General features: G+C 54.0%; 1 protein-coding gene across 1 annotated transcript in view; it reads left to right on the top strand.

Annotated features, from left to right (window-relative positions):
• Positions 1-27,644, top strand: part of RPH3AL (rabphilin 3A-like (without C2 domains)) — a 135,146-nt gene that overhangs the window by 13,196 nt on the left and 94,306 nt on the right. Inside the window, 3 exon segments of the mRNA XM_012653008.1 lie at positions 10,065-10,176; positions 13,370-13,513; positions 16,150-16,279. Coding sequence (XP_012508462.1) covers positions 10,100-10,176; positions 13,370-13,513; positions 16,150-16,279 — 351 coding nt within the window. The 5' untranslated portion in view covers positions 10,065-10,099.

Here is a 27,644-nt window from a genome sequence, read left to right on the forward strand (position 1 = left end):
CGCTATTCCGTGAGCCGTGGGTTAGTGCTCATTCCCTGAAGGTGCACTGGACGCCCTCCCTGTCTGGGCGCTGTGCTAGCGCAGGGACAGGGAGATGCATCCCCGGAGCTGCAGTCTCCCTGGGGTTTACAGAGGTAAACCCTAGGATGCAGGCAGGTGCAGTGTTGGGGGGAGGGGGACAGTCAGAATGGGGGTTGATGGGGAGGGGCTAGAGAACCCCCAGAGGAGGTCGTGCAGGGCCTCTGTGGGGAGACAGCCTGACAAAAGTCTTTCTAGGTGAGAGGGTCTGGGAGACAAGGCCGAGCGGCCAGGACACATCCCTATCCCAGTGGCTGGAAGGTGAGTTTTGGAGAAAGATGACGTGGTAGGTGAGACTGGAAGGCTAGTTTGTGTCAGGTCATGGACGGCCTTGAGGGCAACTTGGGTTTTTTTTCTTTGGCAGTGGGGAGCCATTGAAGGTTTTTGAGCAGGGGAATCACGTGACCTGACCTAGGCTATAAGGACATCCTTTTTGACTGTGGAGTGAGGGTGAGTCCCAGGAGGTCCAGAGGCCAATTAGGAAGCTGTTACCACAGTCTGGGCAAGATAGGAAGAGAATTGGAGCAGGGACGGGGAGGGGAGAGTCAGCCCAGGAGCCCATTTGGCAGGATGCCTGATGGAGGGGGAGTTTTCGGGATGTTTGTCAGGCACTTGTTTCCCCGGGGCTCCTGTCTCATCTCCCGAATCCACTCCTTTGCCCTGCCTTGTGCATAATCAGCCCAGATGCTTCTGAGTGAGTGGTTCCTTGGGTTTCTGACAGGCCTTTGAGCTCCCTCTCTGAATCTTTTATCCTCCCAGTGCAGCTTGACAGGTGGAGGAAATGTTGATGTCTGGGCTCACCTTATCTCGCTGCTACCATCATGATTCCCGTATCATAGTAACAGAGCAGATGTCAGGGCCTGTTGCTAAGGGTTCCCTGGGATATTAATGCCTGGGTGTAGAGCTGAGAGCTCTCACACGGTGTCTTTGAGGCCTCGGGAAGCACTGGCTTGGTGGCAAGTATTCTTTTGTATTTGTCGCGGCTTCTTCTCCCTCCTTTAAAGCCCACCTCCTCCCCCGTCAGCTCACTGTCTTGGAGTGGCACAGTCAGCCGCAGCGAATGTGCAGCCACTGTCCCCTCCCATGCCTGGGCAGACGTGACTAATGGGTTGCAGCTTTCCTTCCTACAGGGGCTGGATGTGGCTCTCTGGGCACCAGCTTAGGTTAGGTGCTTGGGACGAAGCCTGCGCCAGCTGAGGCCCCAGGCCCCCCCAGCCCCTCCTCGGGGCGCTTCCTGTGGCACGTGGGTGGGCAGGGAGTGGGTTTTGCTTGCCTCTGTCATCTCCTGTTCGCCTTCCTCATCTGGTCTTTTGGCCTTTCCACCAAAAGTGGAATATTGAACTCTGAGCAGTCCTGGAAAGGGGTTTGGCTGGATATCGAGGTCAGGGCTGGGATGTCATTTGTATCCCTTATCTATTGGCACAGTAATGCCGCATAACAAGCACACCCAAATTCTGTGCTTTACAAGCACAATCTGTGACTGCTCCTAAATCTGTGGGCTGGCCGGGCCCGTCTGCCATTCTGCCTCTCTTGGCTGGGCCACACCTTTCATTCTAAGCATCGTGGTTCAGTGGAGGATGCTTGTGAGTGATCTCTGGGTGGCTGTTAGGAACCAGGGTCCTGTACCTGCTGGTGACCTGTGTTCACCTTTGCACGTGGCTGTCCCTCCTAGACACTGCGGCTCCTTCAGCCCTTCTGTTCGCCTGCCTCTTTCTTTTTATTTATTTGTTTATTTATTTATTTATTTATTTATTTTTGAGGCAGAGTCTTGCTCTGTTGCCTGGGCTACAGTGCCGTGGCATCAGCCTAGCTCACAGCAACCTCAAACTCCTGGGCTCAAGCGATCCTCCTGCCTCAGCCTCCCAAGTAGCTGGGACTACAGGCATGCACCACCATGCCCGGCTAATTTTTTTTTTTATATATATATATATTTTTAGTTGTTCAGATCATTTCTTTCTATTTTTTAGTAGAGGCAGGGTCTCGCTCCTGCTCAGGCTGGTGTCGAACTCCTGACCTTGAGCGATCCACCCGCCTCGGCCTCCCAGAGTGCTAGGATTACAGGTGTGAGCCACCGCATCCGGCCTCGCCTGCCTCTTTCCCACTGCTGTCCCTGTATCATTTCTTCTCGACAGACAGGTGTTCTGTCCTGGGCACCTATACCCTTGGGTCTGGGCTTCCTTTGTCACAGTCACTTGGGGGTGGCTGTGGTCTTGGGAGTGTGTCTGGGAGTCCTTCATGGGGTCACAATCGTGACTTCATCAAGGCAGACCCCGGCCAAGCAAATCGGCTGGTCTCAGGAGCTCGGGTCTGCTGCCTGTTCTCAGCAGAGAACTCTCTCGGGCTCCAGAATGAGTTCATTGGTGCCGCAGCCTGGTGAGCCTGCAGGCTCAGTCGTATCAGTGAAAGTGTCCCTAAAAAATTAATTCAAGGAGGTGGAAATGCCGGGGCCTAGAGGGGGGAGAGAGAACAGCCGTGGAGAGAAGGTGCGGGTGGCCAGGGGCTGCCTAGCTGGGGTAGTTGCCTTTGTCCCTGTCCCAGCCCAGTAGAGTGGGCAGAGACCCTGTGGGTGTGTGTCATGCTCCTGTAAGGGCAGGTTGTTTTGCCCTCCAGATCTCTCTTTCGAAGTCTGGTACGCGTTAGAGATAGCTGCAGGAGGCTAATGTCTTTCACACTGTGTTAAAGCTGTTGTAAGTTTTGGAGGGTCAGGGGTCCAGCCGCAGTTTTCCTGGCCTGGTAACTATGTGTGCTGCTCTCTGGCGTTCACAGGAATGTGCTCCCGTTGCACGCTCACTGTGCCCCTGCAGTGGGGTGGAGGCCGTCTTCCCTTTGCCCCTTTGCAGAGGAGAACACTCGGCTGGAGAGGTTCACATGACCTGCCCTGGCCACTCGGCCACTCAGCCACTGGGTCGCTCAGGGCTCTAAAGGCTCATTCCCTCTACCACCTCCTGAGCCCACAAAGTCTGTTAAGGAGATAGAAACCCTCTTTCAAGCAGATGTGAATGTCTGCAAAGAAGAGGTCTTTTGTTTTTGTTTTAGCTCTTAGAGAGGCCTGAATGTGTTACTGAAACCAACTAATTTGGAGATGTAGCTACAGATAGGTTCTTCTCTCTCTTTTTTTTTTTTGAGACAGAGTCTTCCTCTGTTGCCGGGGCTAGAGTGCCATGGCGTCATCCTAGCTCACAGCAACCTCCAACTCCTGGGCTCAAGCGCTCCTGCTGCCTCAGCCTCCCGAGTAGCTGGGACTACAGGCACCTGCCACCATGCCCGGCTAATTTTTTTTTTCTATATATTTTTAGTTGTCCAATGAATTTCTTTCTATTTTTAGTAGAGACGGGGTCTCGCTCTTACTCAGGCTGGTTTCGAACTCCTGAGCTCAAACAATCCACCCGCCTCGGCCTCCCAGAGAGCTAGGATTATAGGCGTGAGCCACTGCGCCCGGCCGGTTCTTCTCTTTTTGACTTCTGAATTCGAAAATACAAAATCCACTTAGGCCAACAGGACACAGCTGCCTCTAGCAGAATTTTTGTGGTGGACAGTTTTATTCTTTGTTTTTTCTGTGTGTGTTTTTTAAAAATTACAGTTTTTTTTGTTGGACAATTTTGGATGCACTTTGCAGAGAGTGGCCACTGACAGCTTTGAGTAGCTGTGAATGTTTCCATTGAAAAGTTATCTCAAAAATACATCTAAAAAATGCACTCCCGGCTGGAGTGCATTTTAATTGGACAACTAAAAATATATATATAGAAAAAATTAGCCGGGCATGGTGGTGCATGCCTATAGTCCCAGCTACCTGGGAGGCTGAGGCAGGAGGATCACTTGAGCCCAGGAGTTGGAGGTTGCTGTGAGCTAGGCTAACACCACGGCACTCTAGCCTGGGCAATAGAGTGAGACTCTGCCTCAAAAAAAAAAAAAAAAAAAAAATGCACTCCCCTTCCCTTTTTGGAACTTTATCCTTAGGGAGAGGGTCACACAGGTTTATCTCCTGGGATATACATTTTAGTGTCGAATATAATACAGCAAAATTGGAAACAATCTATGTGCCCCCAAGTGGGAAAATGGTAGAATATATTATATCCAGAATACTAAGTTATAGTGAAAACTCATGTTTTTGAAGAACTTTAATAATATGGGAAAGTACAACATGGTATGGAAGCAGCACAGCGTATGTGGTAGTAAGAATCCAATTTAAAATCTGTACAGAAATACCTAGGAAAAATCAGAAGGTACTACGTTAAGATGTTCAGACTTGTCACAGGAGGTGGCTGAGGGAGTTCAGGGTGATTTTTCTTTATAATATATTACAGTGCGCAGGAAGTGACCAAATGAGGTTGCATAATGACCGTTGCTCAGTGGAGGCGACTCTGCTATGACTGCGGCGTTCACCTGCAATGACTAACACCTGGGGTGATGATGCGCTTTTGACATTAGGGAGAGAACTGGATCCCCCTGTAGGAATGTGTTTGTTTCTGCAGATCTGTCTCAGAAAGTTGCCTAGGGCTCATGGACCTCCATCCCCTAGGAATTTTCTCAGGAAATCACCACCAGGCAGCTCCTGTGCCCTGTCCGCCCTTGGGTCCTGTGCTGCAGAGTTTTACAAAAAGCCCACGAGTGTCTGCCTGCCAGGCCGGCCTGGGGGCAACCTCCGCCCGGCTTGTCTCACCCAGGGGGTCGAGGCCGGACCGGGAGGCATCGGCTTTCCAGCAGAGGCCCCGTGGGTGCACCAGCCCCTCGGCGGGGAGTCGGCTCGGCTGTCAGATGGAGCTGCTATGCTGACTACCCCGTGGGGAATCTTGGGGAACAAACTGCCTATGAGTCAACAAGTCGAAGAGCGTGGTTAGAGCCCCACTCTGAGCATGTCTGATTGGTTTTCTGAATTCTTTGTCTGGGAAGGGCCATCGCTGATGAAATGTGGTTAAATTAAATAGATATTCACTGAGCACCTGTTGTGCAGCAGGCCTGTGCTGGCCACCAGGGAGGGCGAGAGGAGGTGGATTCAGGCCCCCCCTCCCCCCCATCTCCCCCAGGGAGCCCACGGTCCAGTGGGGAAGAAGAAATGGAACATGTCAGTAGAACCGAGGACCTCTGGGCTGGTTCCCAGGTAGAATGCCCACCCTCCCCACGACGGGTCTACCTTCCTCAGCAGCAGCCTTGAGCTGTGTTCATTGAACGTGCACGTGCACCCGTGTGCCACGCAGCCCTCTCGGCTAGCCTCTCGCCTGTCCCAGCTGGGAGGACCTCACGCAGACCTGGTCCTTGGGGTCACTTGTCCCAGTTTCCCTAGGAAGTGGCCAGAGCCCACGCAGCCCTCCGTCCACAGAACCTTCTGCACCCCTCCAGGCCAGTTCCATCCTCCCCTCCTGAATCTGGGGGTTGCTTCTCTGCTTTTTCACTCACCTTCTGTGAGCCCCTGTTTTGTTCTCTTATCAGTTAATTTTTGCCCAGAACAAATCGCCCTTTGTTTATACAAAGGTGTAAGTCCGCATTTAGTGCACTTGGCACTGCTCCTTGGAAGTTTTAAGGACCCAGGTCTTAAGAGGGTGTGGGTCAAACTCCCTGCCCCTCCTAGCCCAGGTGTGTGTGGGTGGTGTTGAGCACACAGTTTGGCAGAGGGGCCCACTGGCAAAGGGGGTGCCGGGGGGCAGGGACAGGGGTCGGCTGGTGAGGCCCTGGTCGGCACTGAGTCAGGGAGCCGGCCGCCAGCTCAGACTGAAGGGGTTTGGAGAGTTGCCCTTCCTCTCCCACAGTCTGTCCTGAGGTTGCTCCGTGAGGGCAGAGGATGGCCATACCTTCTTAGGCGCCAGCTGCAGCTGGGGGAAAGGGGGACAGCAGTCCTTGAACTGGGGCCTGAACTCCTGGGTCTCCGTTTCTAACCTTCACTCAGAGCCATCCCATGGATGGATGTGGTCAGCCACAGACTTGCCATCTGTGATGAGCCTGCCCAGCCAGTGCCCCAGCCTGGAGGTGACATCCTTCCATCTCCCTTGACTTCTCCGTGGTATTTGACTCTGTGGCTCTTCTTCCCTGAAACTCTGGGAGCGAGAGGGTTGGGGGCACAGAGGGTGTATTTCTTGCACCCCCCCCCTTCCTCTCTGCCCTGTGGACTAGGCTGGAGTAGGGCTCAGGCCACCAGCCTCCCGCCCCAGGACTGATCTCCTGTCCCCTGCTGCCACCCTTGCCTCCCTGATGCAAGTCGGCAGGGCTGGAGTCAGGTGTTGGAATTGCACGGGGCGATCACTCCAGCCTGTCTGTCTCAGCTCCCTTGGGTACCAGTATGGAAACTGAGGCCCAGGAAGATGATCAATTTGTTCCTGGACTTCTAGTAGGTTTACAGAAAAGCCAGACTTTCACAGGCCTTTTTCTTTGCACCTTCCTCGCTGCCACTGAGCCCTTCCCTCTGTGCTTACACGTCCACAGAAGGTGACGTGGTGCAGAGAAATGCTGGTCTGCGGATTAGTTGGCCAGCACGAGCAGCTGTGGTCTCTTCTTCTTAGTCTCTTAATTTCTCTCTTTCTCATCTGTCGGGCAGAAAGAGTGATGATTAGATTTAGGAAGAACAGAAGAGCCTGTGTGTAGATGCCGATTGATGAGTTGTTTTGGCTAAAGTTAAAAAAAAAAAAGGAATAGACCCCAGATGGGTCAGAGGACAGATAAATGTCAGTTTGGGGGTTCCCTTACCAGTGATCCCCAAAGTCTGGCCCCACAAGGAAGTAACCCAAAGGTGACAAAGGGGCTCATCCCCTAGAGATTCACATGGGAGTGATTTGTTGGGGGCTGCAAGGATCATCTGTACCTTTAATCACTGCTGCCGTGTCCTGGATGCCCCCCGCCTGCCCCACCATCAGGGAGATGAAAGTTGAGCATCAGAGCACAGGGCTCCCTCTTTCTCCCTGCCTTCCCTCCCCGCTCCCCAGCCCGCAGAGGATGGGGTCTTCCTATGGAGGAGTTCCCACCCTGAGGCTCCCTGGTTTGCTCCTCCCCCTGGGGTCACCCCTGGAGCATCCTTGCCTCTGTGGGGTACCTGGCAGGGCAGAGGGGGCATCTTGCTGTGCCCAGCCGCAGCAGGATGGCGGGAAGGCTCAGGGCTTGCAGTCCTGAGGAGCAGTGACCCAGGCCGTGGCGCCCCCTGCAGGCTGTGGCGGGACCGGCGCCTGTAAGGCCAAACCCTTGGGCTCCTGGATGCGCAGTTTGCCCAGGACACGGCCTCTCTGTTGGTAAGATCCCCATCACTGCCATTTCTTGAAGCTCCCAGCATATTTAAAAAAGAAAAGAAAAAGAAACGGCTACTGAGCTGTGGTAAGCTTTAAATGTTTACTCTGAACAGAGTAACGCTTTTCACACCCACATGGAGCGGTGTGACTGTGCTATTCACCAGATAACGAACCTAAAAAAAAAAAAAAACAAAGCAAAACAAACCATGAATGCGCAAAAAGCTGGAAATGGGGTGCTGGTTTAAAGTTACTTGATGAGCGTGTCATTTTTGACCCTGTCTTTGTTTTCCTGGGTTGTACATTGGCCTCATATGGGAGACAGTCAAGAGTCTATGTTGGAGGGGGCCTTTGGGGACTTGGGGTACCCCAGGCCTCCCCAGCCCTGGGCCTGGCCGTGGGGTCTCCACATCTGGGTCTTTGGGCTCTGGGGTTGCCCAGATCTCTTTCCCGAGGCAGCCCACAGACGAGTGTCAGGTCCAACCTGGAAGAGCAGGTGCCTGGATGTGCCGGTGGGATGGAGACCGGTGTGGTTAAGGTCATGGGCTTGGTCCCCGGGTGGATCTGTTGGCTGCTGCCTCCATGCTGCCCCCTGCTGGTCATCATGGAAATGGGTGACATTGGTCTGGAAAAGCAGTTCTCAAAGCATGATCCTGGGATCTCTGGGGCTCCCCAACACCTTTCAGGGGGATTCACAAAGTCAAAACTATTTTCATGATAAGAATAATACAACTCTTAGTCTCATTCCTCACAGATAAATAGAAAATGAAAAGTTCATTGATATGGTTTCCTATGCCACAGTGGAGCTAATCTTTAAGAAACTACCATCTGAGTTTGGGTGCAGTATGAAAGAAAAACGTTCACAATTATCTAGAAAGGCTGTTAAAATACCCCTCCCTTTCCTAACTATCATACATATCTGTGAGAGTCTGGATGTCCTTCATGGACTTTAACAAAACAATACGTCACAAAAGATTGAATGCAAAATCAGGTATGTACATCCAGCTGTCTTTTGTTAGGCCAAACATTAAATAAATTTGTAAAAATGTAAAACAATGTCATTCATCCCACTAATTATTTTTATCTTTAAAATATAGTTTTTTCATAAACTATGTAAATTATGTTAGCATCTAATTGGTTTATTTTTTTCTCTTTTTTTTCTAGTCAAGTGAAGCAGTGGGGGTTTATTATTTTTAATGAATTTTTTAAATTTCTCAGTTTTAATTTCTAATATGGTAAATATTAATAAATATAGTCCATATATTTTTGGGTCCTCAAGGAATTTTTTATATCAATGAGTTATAATTCACATACCATAAAATTCACACTTTTAAAGGGGTTTTAGTATATTTACAAAATTGTGCAACCATCACCACTGTCTAATTCCAGAACATTTTTATCACCCCAAAAAGAAACCCTGAACCCATTAGCAGTCACTCTCTAAGCTCCTAACAACCACTAATCTACTTTCTATCTCTATAGATTTGCTTATTCTGGACATTTCACATAAATGGAGTCATACACTATGTGGTCTTTTGTGTCTGGCTTCTTTCACTTAGCACGGTGTTTTCACGGGTCCCCCATGTCGTAGTGCAGGTATCAGTACTTCATTTCTTTCTGTGGCCAAATAATATCCCATAGGAAGGATATGGCACATTTTATCCATTCGTCAGTTGATGGGTACATTGGTTGTTTCTACTTTTTGGGTGTTACAAGTGATGCTGCTAAGAACATTTGTGTACAGGTTTTTGTGAGGACGTGTGTTTTCAGTACTCTTGGCTCTATGCCTAGGAGTGGAGTTTCTGGGTCATATGGGAAGTATATGTTTAATATTTTGAGGAAGTGTCAAATGGATTTCCAACCTCAATGTTTTATTTTGAGCGTAAAGGGGTCCTGAGTTTGCAAACCACGGGTCTAGATGGGGTTAGACCAAGGGAGTGTAGCCCCTCATCCTTGCTCTGGGATGGAGATAGCCTTAAACTCCATTCTCTCTCCCCACCTTCCTTTTTCTCCCCCCCGACACACGCATACACTCTGGAATGCATGAGCAGCAACCTCATTAATAGATGATCGAAGAGTTGGTCCTATCCTTCGTAGCAAGGAGAAAGCCAGCTAAGCTAGACTGTGCACAGGTTAAGTCATCAGGTGGTTCTAGAGCAGGAATCTTCCCTGTAGGATTCCTAGGGGGTGCCATTCTCATTGCAGTCCCTGTGGACAGTGCCCCTTGGTGTTGTGCCAGGTACAGTCCTGGCTGCAGCTGCCACTCCCTGCCCTCTGGGAGGAGAACCCATGTGCCTGGGGCCACCATTCAGATCTCCCAGGCTTGGGAGCAGTGTAGGGTTTGCCCAGGCTGCCTAGCCATCTGCCCCTGGCCCGGGCTCCTCTTGGAGATGTGCTCAGTACAGCTGTGCTGGGAAGGGGGGATCAAATGCCCTCTAGGGCTGGCCAGCTGAGTGGAACCTTACTGAGGGTGTGCCTCTTCTCTTCTCTCTGATTCTAACCTTGTGATGTCGGCCCAGTCACATTCACTCCTGTTTAGCCACAGGAGGCACCTAGTCACCCCTCCCAGAATTAGCAGCCTTTTGAGAAGCAGCTTTGAGGGGCAGTGTTTTGCTGGAGGAGTGATTCTAAAGGTGCAATTCCAGGCATCAGTGGGGGATGGCGAGTGGAGACAGGTTCAAAGTATCAAGTATCTGATGCCTGAGTTCAGAGGAGCCCCGTCTGCCATCTGCACCCCACCCAGTGACGCACCCCTTTTCTTTTTCCCTCTTCTCATCTCAGATGTGACTTCCGCCCTTGGTGGGGTGCTCTGAGCCATGGCCGACACCATCTTCGGCAGCGGGAATGATCAGTGGGTTTGCCCCAATGATCGGCAGCTGGCCCTGCGAGCCAAGTGAGTACCCGCCGGGCTTCCATCCCGTCTCCCTCCCTGCTTCCCTCCTTTCTGTGGCAAGATTCATTCCCAGGGACCCAGAAGAGGGATGTTTGGAGACAAGTGCCTGTCAAATGCACGCCACACCCCAAGCCCTGAACTAGACACTCGACAGCCATTCACGCATTTAACCACCGGGCAGAATCTAACCCCGTTTTCCAGATGAGGAAAATGAGGCTGAGCTCCTTGCTCGTGTGAGTGACAGGGCTGAGACCCACACCTGCGTCTGCCTGACTCCCAGACCTGCGTTCTTGCTATCGCAGCAGACTGCAGGGACCCAGACCACCTCATTGGCTTTCTCTCCTGTCACTGAGCCTTAAGTCCAAGAGCCCCTGAAGAAAGGGAGCCCTTGGTCTTGGGATGCCCACTTCATAGCCAAGTGCTGGCCTCTGTCAGAAAGGACAGAGCAAAGGTTTGTTGCATGAGTGAAGAGCTACCCCTTGGGCTGAAGCACGCTGCCAGCCCCGAGCTGTCCTGGGGTCTCTTCCATGTTCTCCTTAGAGTCTCTAGCTCCCTGGTTCCAGTCTGTTCCCTTGGGGGTCCCAGTTCTCTTGTTGTCACTCAGCTCTGGGCAAGTCAGGCCATCTCCCCCCACTGTCCATTGTGGCTGGAGACGGGGCCTCTGAGATGCCTTTCCTGCCCTCCAGTCCCTCCCTGCCCTCCGAGGGGCTCAGGGGTCCCTGGCGTCTGATGAGAGTGCTCCTTCCTCTGCCAAACTGTGCCAGTTACAGGAGCCAGCATGTCCCGAAGGGGACCAAATTCAAGAAATTTGCAATTAGATGTTATGAGCCTGCAGAGGACAGAGCTGAAACATCAAAGGCAGATAGAAAAATTAATCCAAAACGCCCAAGAATTGTGGAGTCACGCATGATTTGCAGGAATCTGTGCACTACATTTAATTTGTCCTCTTTGGCACGATGGCTCAGCTCCCTTCAGCTCCCCCGTCCCGCCCCGCAGGGAGAGTGACCAGGGATGGATCGGTGCCCTCCCTCTCTCTCCTCTGCAGCCAGGCAGAAGAAGTGTCCTCTGGGGCAGGGACACTGCCTGTGCTCTTGTACAAGGGCCTGGCCGGACCCTTCCTGGCCCCACAGTGTTCCCTTCAGTTCTCCCTGACCTTGTCTCTCGCTCAGCAGCAGCCTAAAGCTGTTGTAGCACCTTTTAGAAGAGCGAATGCTTTTATCTCCTCCCCTGGGTGTGCTGCTTTGTAATGCCTGGCACAGTCTTCATAAAGGAGAGTAGTGCAAATCCCCAGGGCTGCAGAGCCGGGAGCCAGGAGCTGTGGCCCATGGGACCCTCCGGGAAGCCTGGGGACATTACCTCCCCCAGCTGCAGCCTGGGGCTCCCCTCTAGCTTCCAGCAGATGTTTTCTAAACCCCTACTATGTGCCAGGCACTGGTTGCATAGCAGCCAACAAGACCAACATGGTCTCTTGTCTTGTAGCACAGATGGGGAGAGGTGAGCAGTATCCAAATGATTACCCACATGCAGCTGCTTTGACAGTGATAACAGGTGGTGAGGGGGTGCTAACCTAGTCTGGGGGTCAGGAGAGGCTTCCCCAAGAGTGTGATACCCAGAGGAGGGGTAAATGTTAGATGGAAATACGAGGGAGGAGTTTCCAAGCAGAAGGAACAGCATGTGCAAAGGCCCTGAGGTAGAAGGGACAGGGTGTGTCAAGGGCTCGACAGGTCAGTGTGGCTGGTCAGTGCAGAGAGTGAGGGATGAATGGCCTGAGAGGAAGATGGAGGAGGGTCAGAGAGGGCACAGCCTGGTCCTCCAGGGACTTACATTATGGAGGGGGAGATGGAGGGTCCCACATTGCCTCAGAACAGTGTTTAAGCCCAGAGGTGGACATTTGCCCGAGCCTTGTAGGAACGCTGAGAATGAATTCTTAACTTGTTTTGGAAGGGATCAAGGAAAAGCCTCTTGGTGAAGGTCATGTCTAAAAAAGTCTTAGTAGATGTGAGCAGGTGAAAGAGGGTTTAGAGAGAGGGACAACCTCCCCAGGTTGAGGTGACAGCACATGGCCTAGAACGCAAGGGAACCAAGAGCATTTGGTGAGAGCAGGGGAGCAGAGACGAGGCTGCCGTGCAGGGGTGTGTATGGGTGGGTCTCCTGGGTGTGGCTGCCACTGCAGGCCCTTCCCTTCTGTGTCATGCAGCCTCGGGTCTGCTTCCTTTGCTGTGTGGCAGGGACCTTGCCTGCTAAGAGGCAGCTGTGGCCATGAGTGGGAGTTGGGCCCTGACCTGGACAGTGGCAGGGGCCCGGTGGGAGGCCAGATGAGAGGACATAAATGGTTGGGGCTTGGTGGCTGATCAGAGGGAGGCAGGAAAGCTGGTGTGGGGGTTGCCCTGGGGGAGCCTGAAATACTCCCAGGCAGGGCCGTTGGCAGCTGCTGGCCATGAACTCCCCGGCTCAGGGCTCTGGCCTCTGGGTCAGCGGCAAAGCCCAGCCTTTGGAGGCTGGCCGACCCTATCACCTTTGGCTACCTAGCTGCACTCCACACCTCCTTTCCTCTGAAAAATGGGGAGGCCTGCCCAGCAGGATGTCTGTGGCGCCCTGGGCTGGCGCTGGCCCGAGAACGAGCTCAGCGGGAGTCTTGCCCACCAGGACAGGTGGCAGTGTTGGGGCTGGTGCTTATGCCCTCCCTTCTGTGTACTCCTGGGGCCCTTCCTTTCTCCCCACTAGCTGGGGGTGGGTGGGTATCCCCTAAGCATGGGGATCCTGGCTTCCAATTCCCTTTTCCTGGCCCAGGGGGCCGCATCAGGTGTGTCCTGGCCCATCACAGACCACTTGAGTCTCTGAAATGCTCAGATGCAGCAAACCAGCAGGTAGGGGTGGGGTGGGCGTGTTGCTTTTCAGTGCCTGAAAGCCCTGAGTCTGTCCAGCCCACGGGAGCAGGCAGGCTGAGGGCAGAGGCCGTCTGCTGCGGTGCTAAGACGGCGCTCCCGTCTTTGCCGAGCCCCAGCTGCCGGTGGATGGCAAAGTGGCACTCGGAGCCTGCGCCTGCCCCATCTTTTGCCCGCAACCCTTTTCCCCAGCACACAGCACCTGGCTGTCCACAGACTGTCCTCTGGGGGGCTTTGTAGACACAGTGAGGGGCGCCTGAGTTTGTGTTAGGGTGGCCTTTACGCCATCTGTGTTATGCTCTCTCGAGGCTGCAGACGGGCTGGTCCGTGCACACCTACCAGACAGAGAAGCAGAGGAGGAGCCAGTGCCTCCGCCCGGCGGAGGTGGAGGCCATCCTGCAGGTCATCCAGAGGGCGGAGCGGCTGGACATCTTGGAGCAGCAGAGAATTGGGTGAGGGCTGGGCCCGGGCTGGCAGGAGCGAGCTCAGGAGGATGACAGCGCCAGCCAGCGGCTGAGGAGCTGGCGCTCTGGGTCCCAGAGCTGAGTTTCACCTCTGGGAGTGGGTCAGGGGGTCACTGGCTCAAGCTTTCCCCAGCTTCTGTGTCTGAACGCCCCAGAGTGTAGCCCGAAACCCAGCTCTTCTGAGCCTCAGTGTACCCCTCTGTAAGATGGGGCTAGCAGCTGAGACGTGGGCCCCAGGCCGTGGGGGCGCGCATGGGAGTGGTGAAAGGCTTTCGGGACTGTGGGCTGTGGTTCACTGAGGAAGGGATTCAAGCAGAGGCTGAACCGGGGCTCGCCCCCAGAGGCCCCAGCAGGAGGCGCTCTCCAGCTTGCCGTGAGCTCTCCGGCTTCCAGAGCTGACCACAGCTCCGCTTCCAACGTCGTTGCTGTGTGTCTTTTTTTGTTTGTTTAATTACAAAACCAATTCATATTTCCTAGAAAATCTGAAAAACACAGAAAAGCGCAAATAGGAAAACACAAATGCCATGCATGGCAGGAATTAATGTGATTCTGGTCTTATTGTCCTTTATCTTTTCCTAAAAAAATCAGACATTGTAGAAACACACAGTTTTAGAAAGTAAAAGTACCACTGTAGTGATCACTGCTGTGTGTGCCTCAATTATGTGGACATACTACTATCATTTTAGTACAAAAGGGTTTACATCAGATTAGTTTTATTAATATTTTGCTCTTTTTCCATCTAGCCTGGCTAGGGCCCTGCCCTCTCACAGACCTACGCCCCGACGGCCCTGCCAGGCTCTCTGCTGACCCAGGCTCCCGCAGGAGGGCACCCAGGGACCTGGGGGGGTTGTTCCATGGCGGCCTCCCTTGTGCCATGGAAGTGTTGTGGCCCCGCAGGCATCAGGGCTGCTGTCTTTGCCTTTCCTGTGCCGCCCCGGGGAATCCCTCCGCTGTCCTGCCCAGGTTGTGAGGGCTGGGCTTGGCGGGGGTGCAGAGTGACCCAGAAGGCAGTGCCTGGAGTTGATCGTTCCGCTGGAGGAGGAGCGTCCTGTGCGTTCATATGAGGCATGGAGACAGACACAGGCTGGTACTGGCAGAGGGTCCCCGAGGCAAGGGGTTGTGCCAGGGCTGAAGCTGGGTTTGTCCCCAGGCCCTGCGGTCCCTGGGTGAAGGACAGTGACCCCTGTGGAAGTCAGAAGAGCTTGCTGGGGGGCATGTGGGTAGAGGCAGCCTCGTTGCCCAGTCTGCTCTCCCGAGGCCCCAGCAGCACCTCATCTCCTCGGGGAAACGTGTGGGGCTGTGACGGGGAGACCCTGGCTCCACCTCCTGGGAGCTGTGTGACCCTGGCAAGGAACTTCATATCTCTGAGCCTCAGTCTTCTCATCTTTAAGATGGGAAAAATAGCATCCTCCTCCCGGGAGTTGTGTGATTAGAGGAGATCAGGTGCTCATACTTTGTCCTTCATTCAAGAATTTTCACCAAGTGTCCATTGGATACTAGGAATTTAGTGGCCAACAAAACAGAACAATTTCACGGAGGTTCTTGTGTAACCAGGTCACAATGTGAGGAGTGGCCGCCAGGAGAGTTGCCCTACCCAGGCTCAGTGTGGGGGGGGAAGGCTTTTGGATACTTGACATCTCGAGGTTTCCAAGAGGAGCTGTTTTTTCTTTCTTCCTCCGGCTTCTCCATCTGCCAGGTTGTGCCAACATCATCCTAGATCTTGCTCTCTCCTCCCCCGGCCTTGGATCCATGGAAGCTGCCTCTGAAATACAGCCTGTCCCCGTCTGCATCCTCCTTCCCAGACCCCCCCACCGCCTCCCCCAGCTTCCTCCCTCCCCTCTCCTCCCCTTTAGCTTCCCCCAGAAGCCAGAGCAAGTGTTAAAAATGTTACTTGGATCAAATCACTCCCCTCCTTAAAACTCTTCAGGGGTTTCACGTTGATCTTAGAGAAAAATCTAAATTCCACTGTGTGACCTACAAAACCGACACATTCTGGCCCTTGCCCGCCCCTCCAGCCGCACGTTACCCCGGTCTCCCTGTGACTCCTGAGGCGGTGGCCTCACTGGCCTCCTTACTGCTGTGCCGAACCCTTCTCAGCCCCAAGCCTGGCCCCTGCTGTTCCCTCGGCCTGGGCTGCTCCCCGGCTCTTCCTGCGGTTTGGTCCTTGTCATTCCTCAGCTCTCACTTCCTGTGCTCTCTGAGAGCCTTCGCTGGTCACCATCGAACATGCGCCTGCCCCCTCAGACTCTCTGCCCTCCTTGCCCCTGTGATTTTCATCTCATAGTGCTGCTCCTGTCTGCAATCAGTTTGCTTGTTTCCTTGTTCATGGGTTTTTCCCTTATTGAACATAAGTTCTGTGAGAGCAGGGACCCTGTCTGTCTCTGGCTTCTTTGCTACGATATCCCCAGTGTCTGGCCATCGTAGGTGCTCAGTTCATAGCTGGCAAGTGAATGAACGATTAGGGGCTAGCCAGCGGAAGGAGCGGGGCAGGGAACGGCACCCCACATGAGGGCACATCACAGGTGACGTGGTATAGTGTTGGGGACACAGGGCGGCTGTGCCCAGCAGTGGTTGGGTTGGAGACAGGAAGCACGTTCCCTCTGACTCCACGTCCTGTGCTGCAGGCGGCTGGTGGAGCGGCTGGAGACCATGAGGCGGAACGTGATGGGGAACGGCCTCTCCCAGTGTCTGCTCTGCGGGGAGGTGCTGGGCTTCCTGGGCAGCTCGTCAGTGTTCTGCAAAGACTGCCGGAAGGTAAGGCCCTGCCGTTCTGGCTGCCCAGCCTGCACCAGCTCTGCTGCTCTGTGTGTGTACATGCGTGCATGCACGTGGTATCCTCTGCTGCTTGGCGAGAAGGACTAGGGCCTGAAAATCTGATGCCCTTGCTTCTAGGGCCAGTTCTGGAGAGTGGACCTCTGAGTCTCCTAGCCTGAGTGTGAATTTAGCTCTTCCACCAGCTGTATGACCTCAGAAAACTTGTTCAATATCTCAAGCCTCATCTTCCTCATCTGTAAAATAGGGGTAATGATAATATGTCCATCAGAGAGCAATAAGGATTAAATATTATTAAATGCAAAGCTCTTAAAACCTTGCCAGGCATGTGGGCACTCAATAAATGGTATTATTTAATAGTTGTTATTAGTTAAGTAGTCTTTTCATCAGAGCCAAATAGTATGCTAGGATTGCATTTCCTATTCTGTTGGTCTGCTCTCTTGACCCCTGGTCACTCAAAGCTGAATGATCTTTGCAGTAAGATCAAATAGATTTTTTCCATTTCTTGTACTCGTTGTGCTGTTTTAGTAATATGCTGAGTCCAAGACTTAAGTATAACTTTTAGTTTTTCCTGGAGTTTCTAATTGCCCTTCTTTTTCTTATCACCCAAAGAGTAATAATCCTAAAGCTTATTTAGCATCTCGATTTTACTCTCTATCACTGGGGGCTGTTTTTTCCCCCCTGGTAGAAGCCCTTCTAGATTCTCATTCCTGCTCCAGCCTAGACTGGTTGCTGCACAGCTGTTATCATGGGACTTCCTTTTGCTGACCTCCTAGGGCAGGGACACTATTCCCAAGATACCACGTCTTCTTCTTTTTTGTTTTCACCCTAGTTTTGTTGGAACCCATCCTAAAGTCATTTCCAGGTGCCAGTCACTGTTTTAAGCCTGGAGTTAACAATAGTGAAGACAGAGGAGGAAGCCTCTCTCTTGAGATGACATTGGGTGAGGGAACTAAAAAACAAGTAAAGATCAAATACATAAGATGACTTCAGGAAGTAATAAATTCCAGGAAGAAGTAACAGAGGGGAGAGGACAAGGGGTTGGGTGGTAAGGGTTGAGAGGACTGTAAAAGATGGAGAAGTCAAAGAAGTGAACATGGAGTTGGGACATCAGGGCCATTGGCAGCCGGGCGTTTTCAGTGGCATTCAAAAGCCAGATGAGAAAAACAAGATGCAAAGAGGTTGATATACCCAGTTAATAAGTGGGAAAACCAGGATTTCAGTTATGGTCATTTTTTTTCTTGCTCCATCACAGGTGGTGAACTGGGCCGAGGAATGCGGATTAATTGTTCCAAGAACCATGGAGGGCTGACGGGGTGTCAGTTGTGCCGGCTCCTCCTCAAACCCTCCATGGGCCCTGGACTAGAGACCACTGTAGGTGGCAGGCACGGGGACTCGGGAATGTCTTCCTCCCCGGACGTGGGTGGGTGGGGTTATGTTTTGTGACTTCTGCCTGGGGAACGGGACCCCGCAGCCCATTATCTCCTTCTGCCTCTCAGCCCCACAGTTGCTGTCACTGTTCCAGATTTCCGGGGCCGTGAGGAGGGGCAGAGCCTTATCTGCTTCCCCTGGGAAAGCCCGGGGCCTGTGCCACAGAGGCAGGCTGCCACCACCCTGGCTGCTGCAGGAGAAGGCAGCTGCTCCTGGGAGAGCCATTTCCTAGGCAACAGTGGCAGTCGCAGGGGAGGACCCCAGCTGGGTGTGGGGGTGCGTGGCAGTGTTCTTCCAGACGCTCTCACCACCCCTCCCCCCAGGGTACCCTGGAGCCCTGGGCTGGGCTGCGGGACATTTCCACTGAAAATGGTTCTTATTTTGCAGCAGGCTGAGGACGTGGTCCCGGCCTGGGCAGTGAGGCGGAGGGGCCCTTTGGGCTTCTGAGAGGACTTATTTCAGGGTAAAGGTGGGAAGAGAGGGTACTAGGTGGGGCTGCAGACAGACGATGGGCATTTGGGGGATTTTCTTCATTTGTCTTTAAGAAGATTGCGTCATTCATTTATTCATTCACATTTATTCATTCGTTAAATAACAGAGGGCCCACCGTGTCCAGGCCCCGTTCTAGGTGCTGGCGGTGCCACAAACAAGTAGACAAAGTCCTTGTTCTCATGGACGTTTTTCCAGGAGTGGGAGGAGAGACAACAAACAAATGAATAAACATGTTACAACATCAAGCAGGCTGAGGGCTCTACATTGAATTAAAACAGAATGACGGGAGAGTGCTCAGGGAGGGCCTCTCTGAGCTCAGGCCTGAACACAAGCAAGAGGCCACCCCAGGAAGATCTGGGTGGAAAAGTGTTCCAAACAGAGGGAATGGCAAGCACGAAGGCCCTGAGGCAGAATGCACCTGGACATGTTCAAGGATGTAATGAAAGCATTTGGGAGAGAGGGAGCAAGAGGTGGGCATGGCCTGTCACACAGAACTTCCTCAGTCCAGGGCAGGCACTGGGATTTTCTTGTAAGTTTAATGGGGTACCAGTGGAGTGTTTAAAGCAAGGGTGTAATTGATCTGATATGTGTTTTTAAGAAGCACCCCTAGCGACTGTGTGTCTAGTGGATTGCAGGATTCGTGGAGTGAAAGCAGGAGACAAGTTAGGTGGGGATGGCTGTCGTTGGGAGATGGGTGTCGGAGACGAGGCAGCACAGGGTCGGAAGCCATTTGCTAAGAGAGCGCGTCTGTCTCTTCAGTGTATTCTCAGAAGATGGGGAAGAATTCGGGGGTGGATGAGGGTCCAAGGATGGAGAGAGAGTCCTGGACTGCAGGGGCCAGGGCAAGAGGTCACTTGGGCCACCCTGCGCGGCGAGGGGCTTGCCAATGAGGACCATGCCCACGCAGATGCCACGCAGCGCCTGGGGCTCCTGACGGGCCTAAGGGGCTCACCCTGCATTCCCTGCTCCTTCCCACAAGGACCCAGGAGGGCCAGCTTCCTGCATCCCCTGACTGCAGCGTCATGAGGTGGCTGTGCACAGACTGTAGGACCAGCCAGACTTGGGTTGAGGGCCCACCGTGGTCACGGCAGAGTGACCTTGTACAAGTCACTTAACCTCTATTCCTTGGGCCTCTGTCCCTTCATCTGTGAAATGGGCTAATGGAGCTTCCACCATTGCTGGGTGGGTGTGAGGGTGGTTAAGCTTGTGCAGGAGAAGCGCTTAGCGGAGCACCTGGCCCACTGCAAGCACTTAGCGAGGGGCACCTGCTATGAATGTCGTCAATATTAATCCACTCCAGGCTCCTGCCTATTCACGCTGCGCACGTGTTACAAAGGATGGAGCTGATGGCCCACGTATCCAGCCGCGTCTCAGTCGGCTCAGGCTGCTGTCACAAAATACCACAGACTGGGTGCCTTAACCAACATTTAGTTTTCAGAGTTTTGAAGGCTGGAAAGTCTGAGATCAAGGGGTGTGTTGGCCGATTCGGTGTCTAGTGAGGGCTCTTCCTGGCTCACAGACACGCGCCTTCTCTGTGTGTCCTTGTGTGGCAGAGGGAGAGCTCTGGTCTCTCTCCCTCTTCTTACAAAGACTCTAGTCCTGTAGGATCAGGGCCCCTTGTTTAACCGTAGTCACCCCCTGGAGACCCTCTCTGCAGATGCAGTCACACGGGGCCAGGGCTTCAACACAGGAATGTTGCGGGGACGCCATTCGGTCCCTAGTGCCCACATTCTCCTTAGTAGAATTCATGTTTTCTTAAACTTGAAATTGGAGCTCCACAGTTAGTCCCACATTTTCAGTAATTTATATAAAAGCCTCGGGAAACCTCGTAGCTCTCCAGGATTGGATGTCCTGAGCCAGCAGGAAAAACCCCTCAGTTTCTGTGCAGGTTGCTCATATAAACGTAGCACTCGATCACTTATTCAGCCCGTCATGTGTGAATGCTGGGTAGGGGAATGTAAAAGGAGAGGTGTGCACAGTGGTCCCGGGGTCCTAACGGTCAAGGTGGGCAGACGGTATTCTTTAGAGCGATACCCACTGCAACTGGGACCAGGGCTCCCAGGACTGAGAGCAGCCTGGAGGGCTGCCTGGAGGAGCTGGCCCCTGAAGATCGGGCAGCTTCTGCAAGGCCGGGAACGGAGCAAAGGACATCTGGGGAGAAGAGGACAGCACAGGCCGAGGCACATGGCAGGAAACGGGCTGGGCAGGTGCCTCACTGTGAGGATGCAGGCCTGGGGGCAGGGACACGTGTGCTGAAGAAGGAGTGCCGCATGTGACAGCAGGCTTAGGAACAGCGGGATGGAGGAGGGGTGGGGTGTGCTCCAGCTGCCTTCCGGATCCTGGGAACCGGAAGACGTGGGGTAGAACTGAGGTCTTTAGGAAGCTAAGCTGTAGGGGCCTGTGAGAGGGAAGAGTCTTCTGCATTTGAGCTGCAAATGGATAGGTCTCTAGGGCCCTGAACCCCCTGGGAGGTGATCACAGAGGCTCTGGCACCCTGGGGGCCCCTCTTCCAGGAGGTGATCTGTTCGAGCAGAGCCCCTGGAGAATCAGGGAGGCCTAGGCGTAGCCCTGCAAAGCGATAGCCCTTGCAGGGCTGTCTGATGTCTGGGAGGCATGATGTCATCCCTTCACTCATCCAGCAAACATTTATTGTACGCCTACTGCTGCCAGGCACTTGGGGTACAGTGTAAGGAGACACACAGATCCTTGTACTGCAGGAGGGAGGTGTCAAATGATTATGGGTGATTGATTACCGTTGGTGTTAAGGAGGCCGCCCTGGGGGGCTTGGAGAGCTCCAGCACGGTGCCGGGCCCCATGGGGCATCGGGAACCCTCCACTCTGGGCTTGCCAATTTCTGGGCAGCCCCCCAGTTTATTTCCACCTCCGCCTTCCACCTCCTTACCTCGTGCGAGGGCTACAGCCCGGGGTCCTGGGAGGTGTGTGGGCTTGGGCAGGCTGCGGAGCAGGGATATGGGGAGGTCCCTGCTGGGGAAGTGCCCACACCAGCGCCTTGGGTGCTCCTGGGCACACAGAGGAGTCCCCAGCAAGAGCCCTGGCAGCGTTCAACAGCCACAAGCTAATGAGCGTGCGGGTGGAACCTATGGTTCTGGTCCTCAGCACTGTGTCCCCTCTGTAATTGGGCCTGTGCGCCCAGGCTGCCTGCCCTCGTTATCTGAGGGCTGTAGTGGGGAGGGAGAGGGGCTGGCTGGCTAATTAGACAGGCCTGGCGCTCCTAATTGCTTAGGGTCTGAGCCAGCCAGCTTGCGGTCTAATTGAGATTCTGGCTTCACCAGCTGTGGGGAGGCCAGGCAGGGCTGCCGGAGAACCCGCCTGAGCCCAGGATGGCATTGTCGTTCGAGGGAAGCAATCAGATTTTGTTCTGGTCTCAGCCAGATGTGTCCCGCGGTGTGGGCGCAGGGGAGCCTGCCTGTGAAACAGTGATCTCAGTCACGTGTGCTGAGTCCAGGGAGGCCCAGGAAGCCTTGCACTTTGCTCAGAGCCCTTAGGGGAAGTCCAGCTCAGGTGGCATCGGGCATCACCCAGCCTGGCGTGGGGGAGCACTGGAGAGAAGCGGCTGGGCCAGAACCTGACCCTTCCCGTCCCCCTGGCTCACAGCCACTTTGCCCTGGAGAGGAGGTGTGTCCTGCTGAGGGTCAGCCCGGACCCCCAGCAGGGGAGCTGGCAGTAACTCTGGGCTGGGTGGGGGCTGTGCTATTTTCCTAAGGCCTCCGTTTCCCTCTCTGTTCAGTGTCTGGGACTTGAGGCCACTGAGTCGAGGGAGGAGCCGGTGGAACTTCTTGTTACTCTCCTCTCTGCCCCCCCTCCCCTCCCCAGACCAGGCACTGCAAGGAGGCAGAGCCCTGCCCTCTCCCAGCACCCAGCACCTGGGCCCCAGGGGTGCCTCTCAGAGACAACGGTGACTTGTGACCTACCAGTGGCAGCACTTCCTGGAGAGAGTAGCAGGCCTCTGAGAAGTATTTTGCTTCTGACCCAGGAAGCTTTGGGAGTCCTGGCCCCACCCAGGTGGCAGAGAGCTCCTCCTGGCGGTGGAGGCGTTAGGCTGGGCGAGAGGTCCCTGCTACTCACAATGAGAGCTGAAGACCAGCAGTGTGGACATCACTGGATGCTCGTGGGAAATGCAGAATCTCAGGTACCCGCAGACTTCCTGAACTGGAAGCCGCAGTTTAGCCAGATCCCCTTACCATGATGTCTTTAAGGTTCATCCATGTAAGAGCACGTGTCAGAATCTCCTTCCTTTTTAAGGCTGAATAATATTCCACTGTTTGCGTGTTCTCCTTTATCCATTCATCTGGGATGGGCATTGGGGTTGCTTCCACGTTTTAGCTATAGTGACTCACGCCGCAGTGTACGTGGGTGTGCACATGTCGCTTTGGGGTGCTGTTGTCCACTCTTCTGGGCATATAGCCAGCAGTGGAATTGCTGGATCATCTGGTAATTCTGTTTCATTTTTTGAGAAGCCGCCGTGCTGTTTTTCCATAGCAGCTGTACCGTTCTACGTCCCCTCAGCAGGGCAGAAGGGTTAGGAAGAGTCAGGTTTTTGCAGCGTCTCCCTCCCCAGTGAGGGTGTGGTGAAAGTCCCTCGTGGCCCCGCCCCCACTCCCTGTCCAAACCTCACCTTCAGCACCTGTCCCCCGGGTGGAGCCTTAGACCAGCCTCCCCGAGCCATTTCATCTGAGTTGCCTCCAAATTGGCCTCGCGGTGTCCTTTCTCCTTTGACCTAATGCAGACGTAGAAGACGTGTGTTTGTGCCTCATTATGGAGGTGGATTTTTTCATTCAGCTACTGACGTTTTCTAAATTCTTGGAAAAAGTCATTTAATTCATCTGCCCCAAGCGGCCTGCTCCGGCTGCTCTCGCATCTCCAAGGCTGTTCGGCGAGAAGCGATTTGGCTGCTGTTGCCGGGATCAGAGGACTGGACCAGACACCACGCCGCATCTCGGAACATCCGCTTGCTCCGGAGTCTGAGGAGCAAAACGTCTCCATTAAGGCGTACTTTCTTCTCGCTGTTTTGGGGCCTGTGGCGTGGCTTTTCTTCTCCCAAAGAAAGAAAGAAGAATTGCCACTCGTGCAGTTCAGAGCCCATGCTGTCCACCCTAGCAAGCCACCAGGATGCCACCAGCATGCCACTGACCTTCAGCTCAGGGTCCTGAGGACAAAGGCAGCTCAGGGCCTGCAGAGACCCAGGATGGCTGGGAAAACCACACGGCTGCTTGGCGCCAAGGTCCAGAGCTTCCTAGACAGAGAGAGACCTGCGTTACCTGTCCTGTGGGTCAGTTCCAGGGCCCACTTCATGCTGGGCCCCGAGGGTGAGGGGTGGAGGTGCCAGCCCCTGCCCCCAGGAGCTCCCAGTTGGCAGTTAACGGAGTAGGCAGTGCTCTCTTATCATACAGAGGCAGGGGGCAATGAGGGGCAGATCTGCTGTGGGTCAGCCTGCACCCAGAGAGACAGAGCAGGCCTCGACACTGTAGGCTGCTGGAGCCAGGCCTGGGGGGTGGGCACATGGGCACGGGGGAAGCACGGGGGCACATCAGGAGTAGGCATGTCCCTGGGGAGGCAGGGTGCCAGGGAAGTGCAGGGACTGGTGGGCATGGGTGGTGGTTTGGGTCTATGGGGGAGGGAGGAACAAAGAGGCAGAGGGAAGAAGAGGGGGGGGGAGAGGCCAAGAGGGCCTTGAGGGGCAGGAGGCAGAGAGTGCCAGGTGGGGGAGTTTGTTTTGCCATGTGGCAGCAGAGCTATCAGAGGGTGCTAAGCAGTCCAATGACAGTCACATGGGTCTTTGGGGAGGTAAAGTCCAGATGCAGATTTGGAAGCAGGAGTATGTAGTGGTTGGAGAGAGGACGTGGGTAACTCAATTATCCAATTAGCCATAGCAAGGGCCCAATTAAGGCAGGGACAGCCGAGATGGAGACTCAAAAGGCAGGTAAGTCAGTAACAGCGAGAGCTGCCGCGACGGAGAGCTCGCCCTGTGCCAGGCCCCTGCCCAGCTCATTGTCAAAGCACCCTGGGAGCTCACCATCAGCACTTGGCAGGAGAGGAAACGGAGGCTAGGTGGCAGTTGAGTCCCTTGCCAGGTCACGGTGGGCCTGTGGTGGGGTCTCTTGGCCTTGCCCACCAGACTGCGCTTGTGCTTGGGCCTCCCACGGAGGGCTGGGCCAGGCCAGGGGCAGGCGTGGGGCGGGGCTCCTGGGGCACATTGGTGCACATGGGCTGGGGGTCTGGGGAAGCCGTGTGTACTGTGTAGCCTGTGGGCTGGATGCCAGAAAGGGGCTAGGGAGGGCAGCAGCTCAGAGACGGATGTCACGGGGGTGGCTGAAGTGGCATGGGAGAGAACAGCGTGCCAGGGTGAGGAGAGGATGCCCGCCAGGTGGCGCATGGCGGGAGGGGCGGGTGGGGGGCAGCTGGCTTCTCCCCCTGAACCTGCCTGAATGGCCTGTCTGGAGACATTTATGTGACCTGATACCCCCACAGGGGTGTCCTGCTGTTGAGGTGTCAGAGCTGCTCTGTATGATAAGAGAGCCAGAGCCATCGCTAGGCACCTGCTGTGTGCGGTCAGGTCACCCAGGTGTGTGGTGAGTCGTGTTGACAAGGAGCAATCCTGTCATCTTGTGGAGCTGCCTGGTGGGGCAGAGGAGGTTGGTGTGAGCTGGGCCTCCAGGGAGGGTTAGTGCCTCCCCGCCTAGCCCCTCAGCTAGGAAGCTGGCGCCATCCTATATGCTGGATTGGCCCTTGTGGGGCCAGCTTCAGCATGGCGGGGGGGAACAGGTTGCCCTGAGTTCGGCCACCAAGAGCTCAGGGCTTTTATGCTGCATCTCGACTTTGTCCCAGCTTGGGCTTTTACCCTGAGCCCAGTTCTGCCAGCACCTGGACACGAGGCTTTAACTCTGTTTCCAGCATTGATAACGCCGCCGCCTTCCCGGCCGCCTGCCTGGTGGTGCGAACCCCTGGAACCCACTCCAGGCGTCCCCATGACCCTGTTCCCCTCCCACCCCAGGGACGCAGGAGCTGGGTGGCACTAGATCAGGGGTTGGCACCTGTTTTTGTACAACCTGTAAACTAGAATGGTTTTTACATTTGTAAATGGTTGGGGAAAAAACTCGAAAGAGTAATAACTTAGGACATTTGAAGATTATGAATTCAAATTTCAGTGTCCGTAAAGAATTACTGGACCACAGCCAGGCCCGTTCATTTACATACTGTCTGTGCGGCTTTCGCACTACCCTGGCTGAGTCGAACAGTGACAGCCTAACATGTTTACTTCCTGACCCTTTGTCAAATAAGTGCTCCCACCCTGTCCTCACCCGGGAGCCCCACCCAGGGCACGAGGCTGCTCGGAAGTGAGGAGGGCTGTGGCTTCCTTCCCTCTGGGTTATGTCGTTGATTGGGGGGAGGTACGGCGGGGGGTTCAACAGATTACAGAATTTAATGAGATAGCGTTTCTTTATCTTATTTTCTTTTCCCGGAATTTTAAAAAGTAATTTATGCTATTGCATAGAGGTTTAGAGCACTGGATTCTGGCTCCCTGGGCTCTCCTGGCTTGGACTAGTTCCTCTGTCTCAGCCTCAGTGTTCTCACCTGGAAATTGGGAATAATAATACTGCCTGCCTCAGAGGGTCATTGTGAGGACTGGAATGAGAGCTCTTAGAAACGGTGCCTGACAAATGGTAACTGCTCCCTAATTATAAAAAGTCAAATAATACAGCCTTCTTCCCTCCTGCACTCTTTCCCTCCCCCTTCTCTCTCTTTCATAATAACCTCTGGCTGATCTAATCCATGTCTAAGGCATTAATTCTTAACTTTATAAGCCCCAGATTTTATCTCTGTTCAGAATCCTATAGAGAGAACAGCTGAGTTGATTTTCTGACTTGGATGCCTCGTAGACATTACATCTCAAAGATAACCCAACCCTAAAACAGAAGTCGAACAATACACATGTGTGTAAAATATGAGCCCCCCAACCGCTGACTGCAGTCTGGGTGTTTGTCCGTCCACACCTTTCTCTGTCCACGCCACACAAATGTACACACGTGTGTATGCATGTATTTTTTTCTTAATGGGACCATAATATATATTTCTTATTCTGTATTTTCCTTTTTTTTTATCTTTTCACATGATAACATATCAAAGACATGCCCCCGGGTCTATACATATCAATCTAATTCCATTTTTAGGATCTACGTAATATAATGAGTTTTTCACACTAATCAGAGAGATACCCCTTCTGTTCCAGGCTGCTCACGTACCCTGCTGGGCCAGGACTGGGGCGGGTGTGAGTAGAGGCTGAGAGCAGTGCCTGGACACACACCCCCGAGCTGCAGACACCTCCTGTCCTGTTTCCTCCGAAGTCTAGCCTCTCGCCTAGGTCCGACTCTGTCCCCGGGGTCACATCGCTCTCTGGGGTTGGCTTCTGCTGCCTTCCTCTGCTAACCCCTCCCTGCCACACACGGACATACCCACCCGTGTATGAAATCCAGTTGAAGACACGGTTCAAGGTCATTTCCCAGAAGGCTCCTTGGTCCTTGAGTAAGTCAGAGGACAGACATAGTGGGGTGGGGTGAGGGCAGTTGCCTAAATTCGTAGGTAGAACACATCCGAACCTCAGCCGTACCTGCCCTGTTGTGCCCACACCTGCAGGAGTCAGGAGTCCCCACCCAGTGGCAGTTCTGCTCTGAACTCCCTGAGTGACCTCGGATAAAAATCGTTTCATCTTGCTGTGTCTTCCTGTAAGAGGAAAGGGCTGGACGAGAGACTCTCTCTGGCCCTTCTGCGGTTTCCTCCTGTGAAGCTCAGGCCCTTGCAGCATTACTGTCCCTGGACTGGGGACTGCAGCAGCCACAGCTGGGAGCTAGAGCTCCTCTCTGTGCCTCTGGGACACAGCTCGGTTTGTTGCTGTGTTAAAGCCGTGGCGGGTTTGCTTCCCAGCTGGCTTTGGCTCAGGCTGTGATGGAGGCTGTGTCCCCTGAGCAGGAGGAAGCCAATGTGGGGGCTGGCGTGTGCTGCTGAGAGCCCCCGTGCCTCTGACATTTCCGTGGTGTCATGTGTCTTTAGACGTGCAGGAGACTCCCAAAGGAAGATGATGTCTGGTCCCAGCTCTTTGCAAGCTGGGTGCCAAGGCTGATGGCTAAGTGCTCCCACCACCGCTGAAGGCATCATAGCCCCTAGAGCACAGCATCCTGCAGAGTGGGCCTGGGCCTTGCCCTGGTTTGTCACACCCCTGAGGTGGCTGGGCGGTAGCTGGATACGTGGAGGAGTGGTGGGCCAGAGTCCTCAGAAGGCTAACCCCTTGGCTGGGTGGGCAAGAGCTTCTGTAGGCTTAGGGGCACTGTGTCAGGGGCACTGTGTCAGGGGCACTGCTCAGAGCTCTGCGGCTTGTCCAGGCTGTCCTGCAGTGACCTGTGTCCCTTGG

The sequence above is a fragment of the Propithecus coquereli genome, unplaced genomic scaffold, assembly GCF_000956105.1.
Source record: "Propithecus coquereli isolate 6110/MARCELLA unplaced genomic scaffold, Pcoq_1.0 Scaffold409, whole genome shotgun sequence".
Taxonomy (NCBI): Eukaryota; Metazoa; Chordata; class Mammalia; order Primates; family Indriidae; genus Propithecus; species Propithecus coquereli.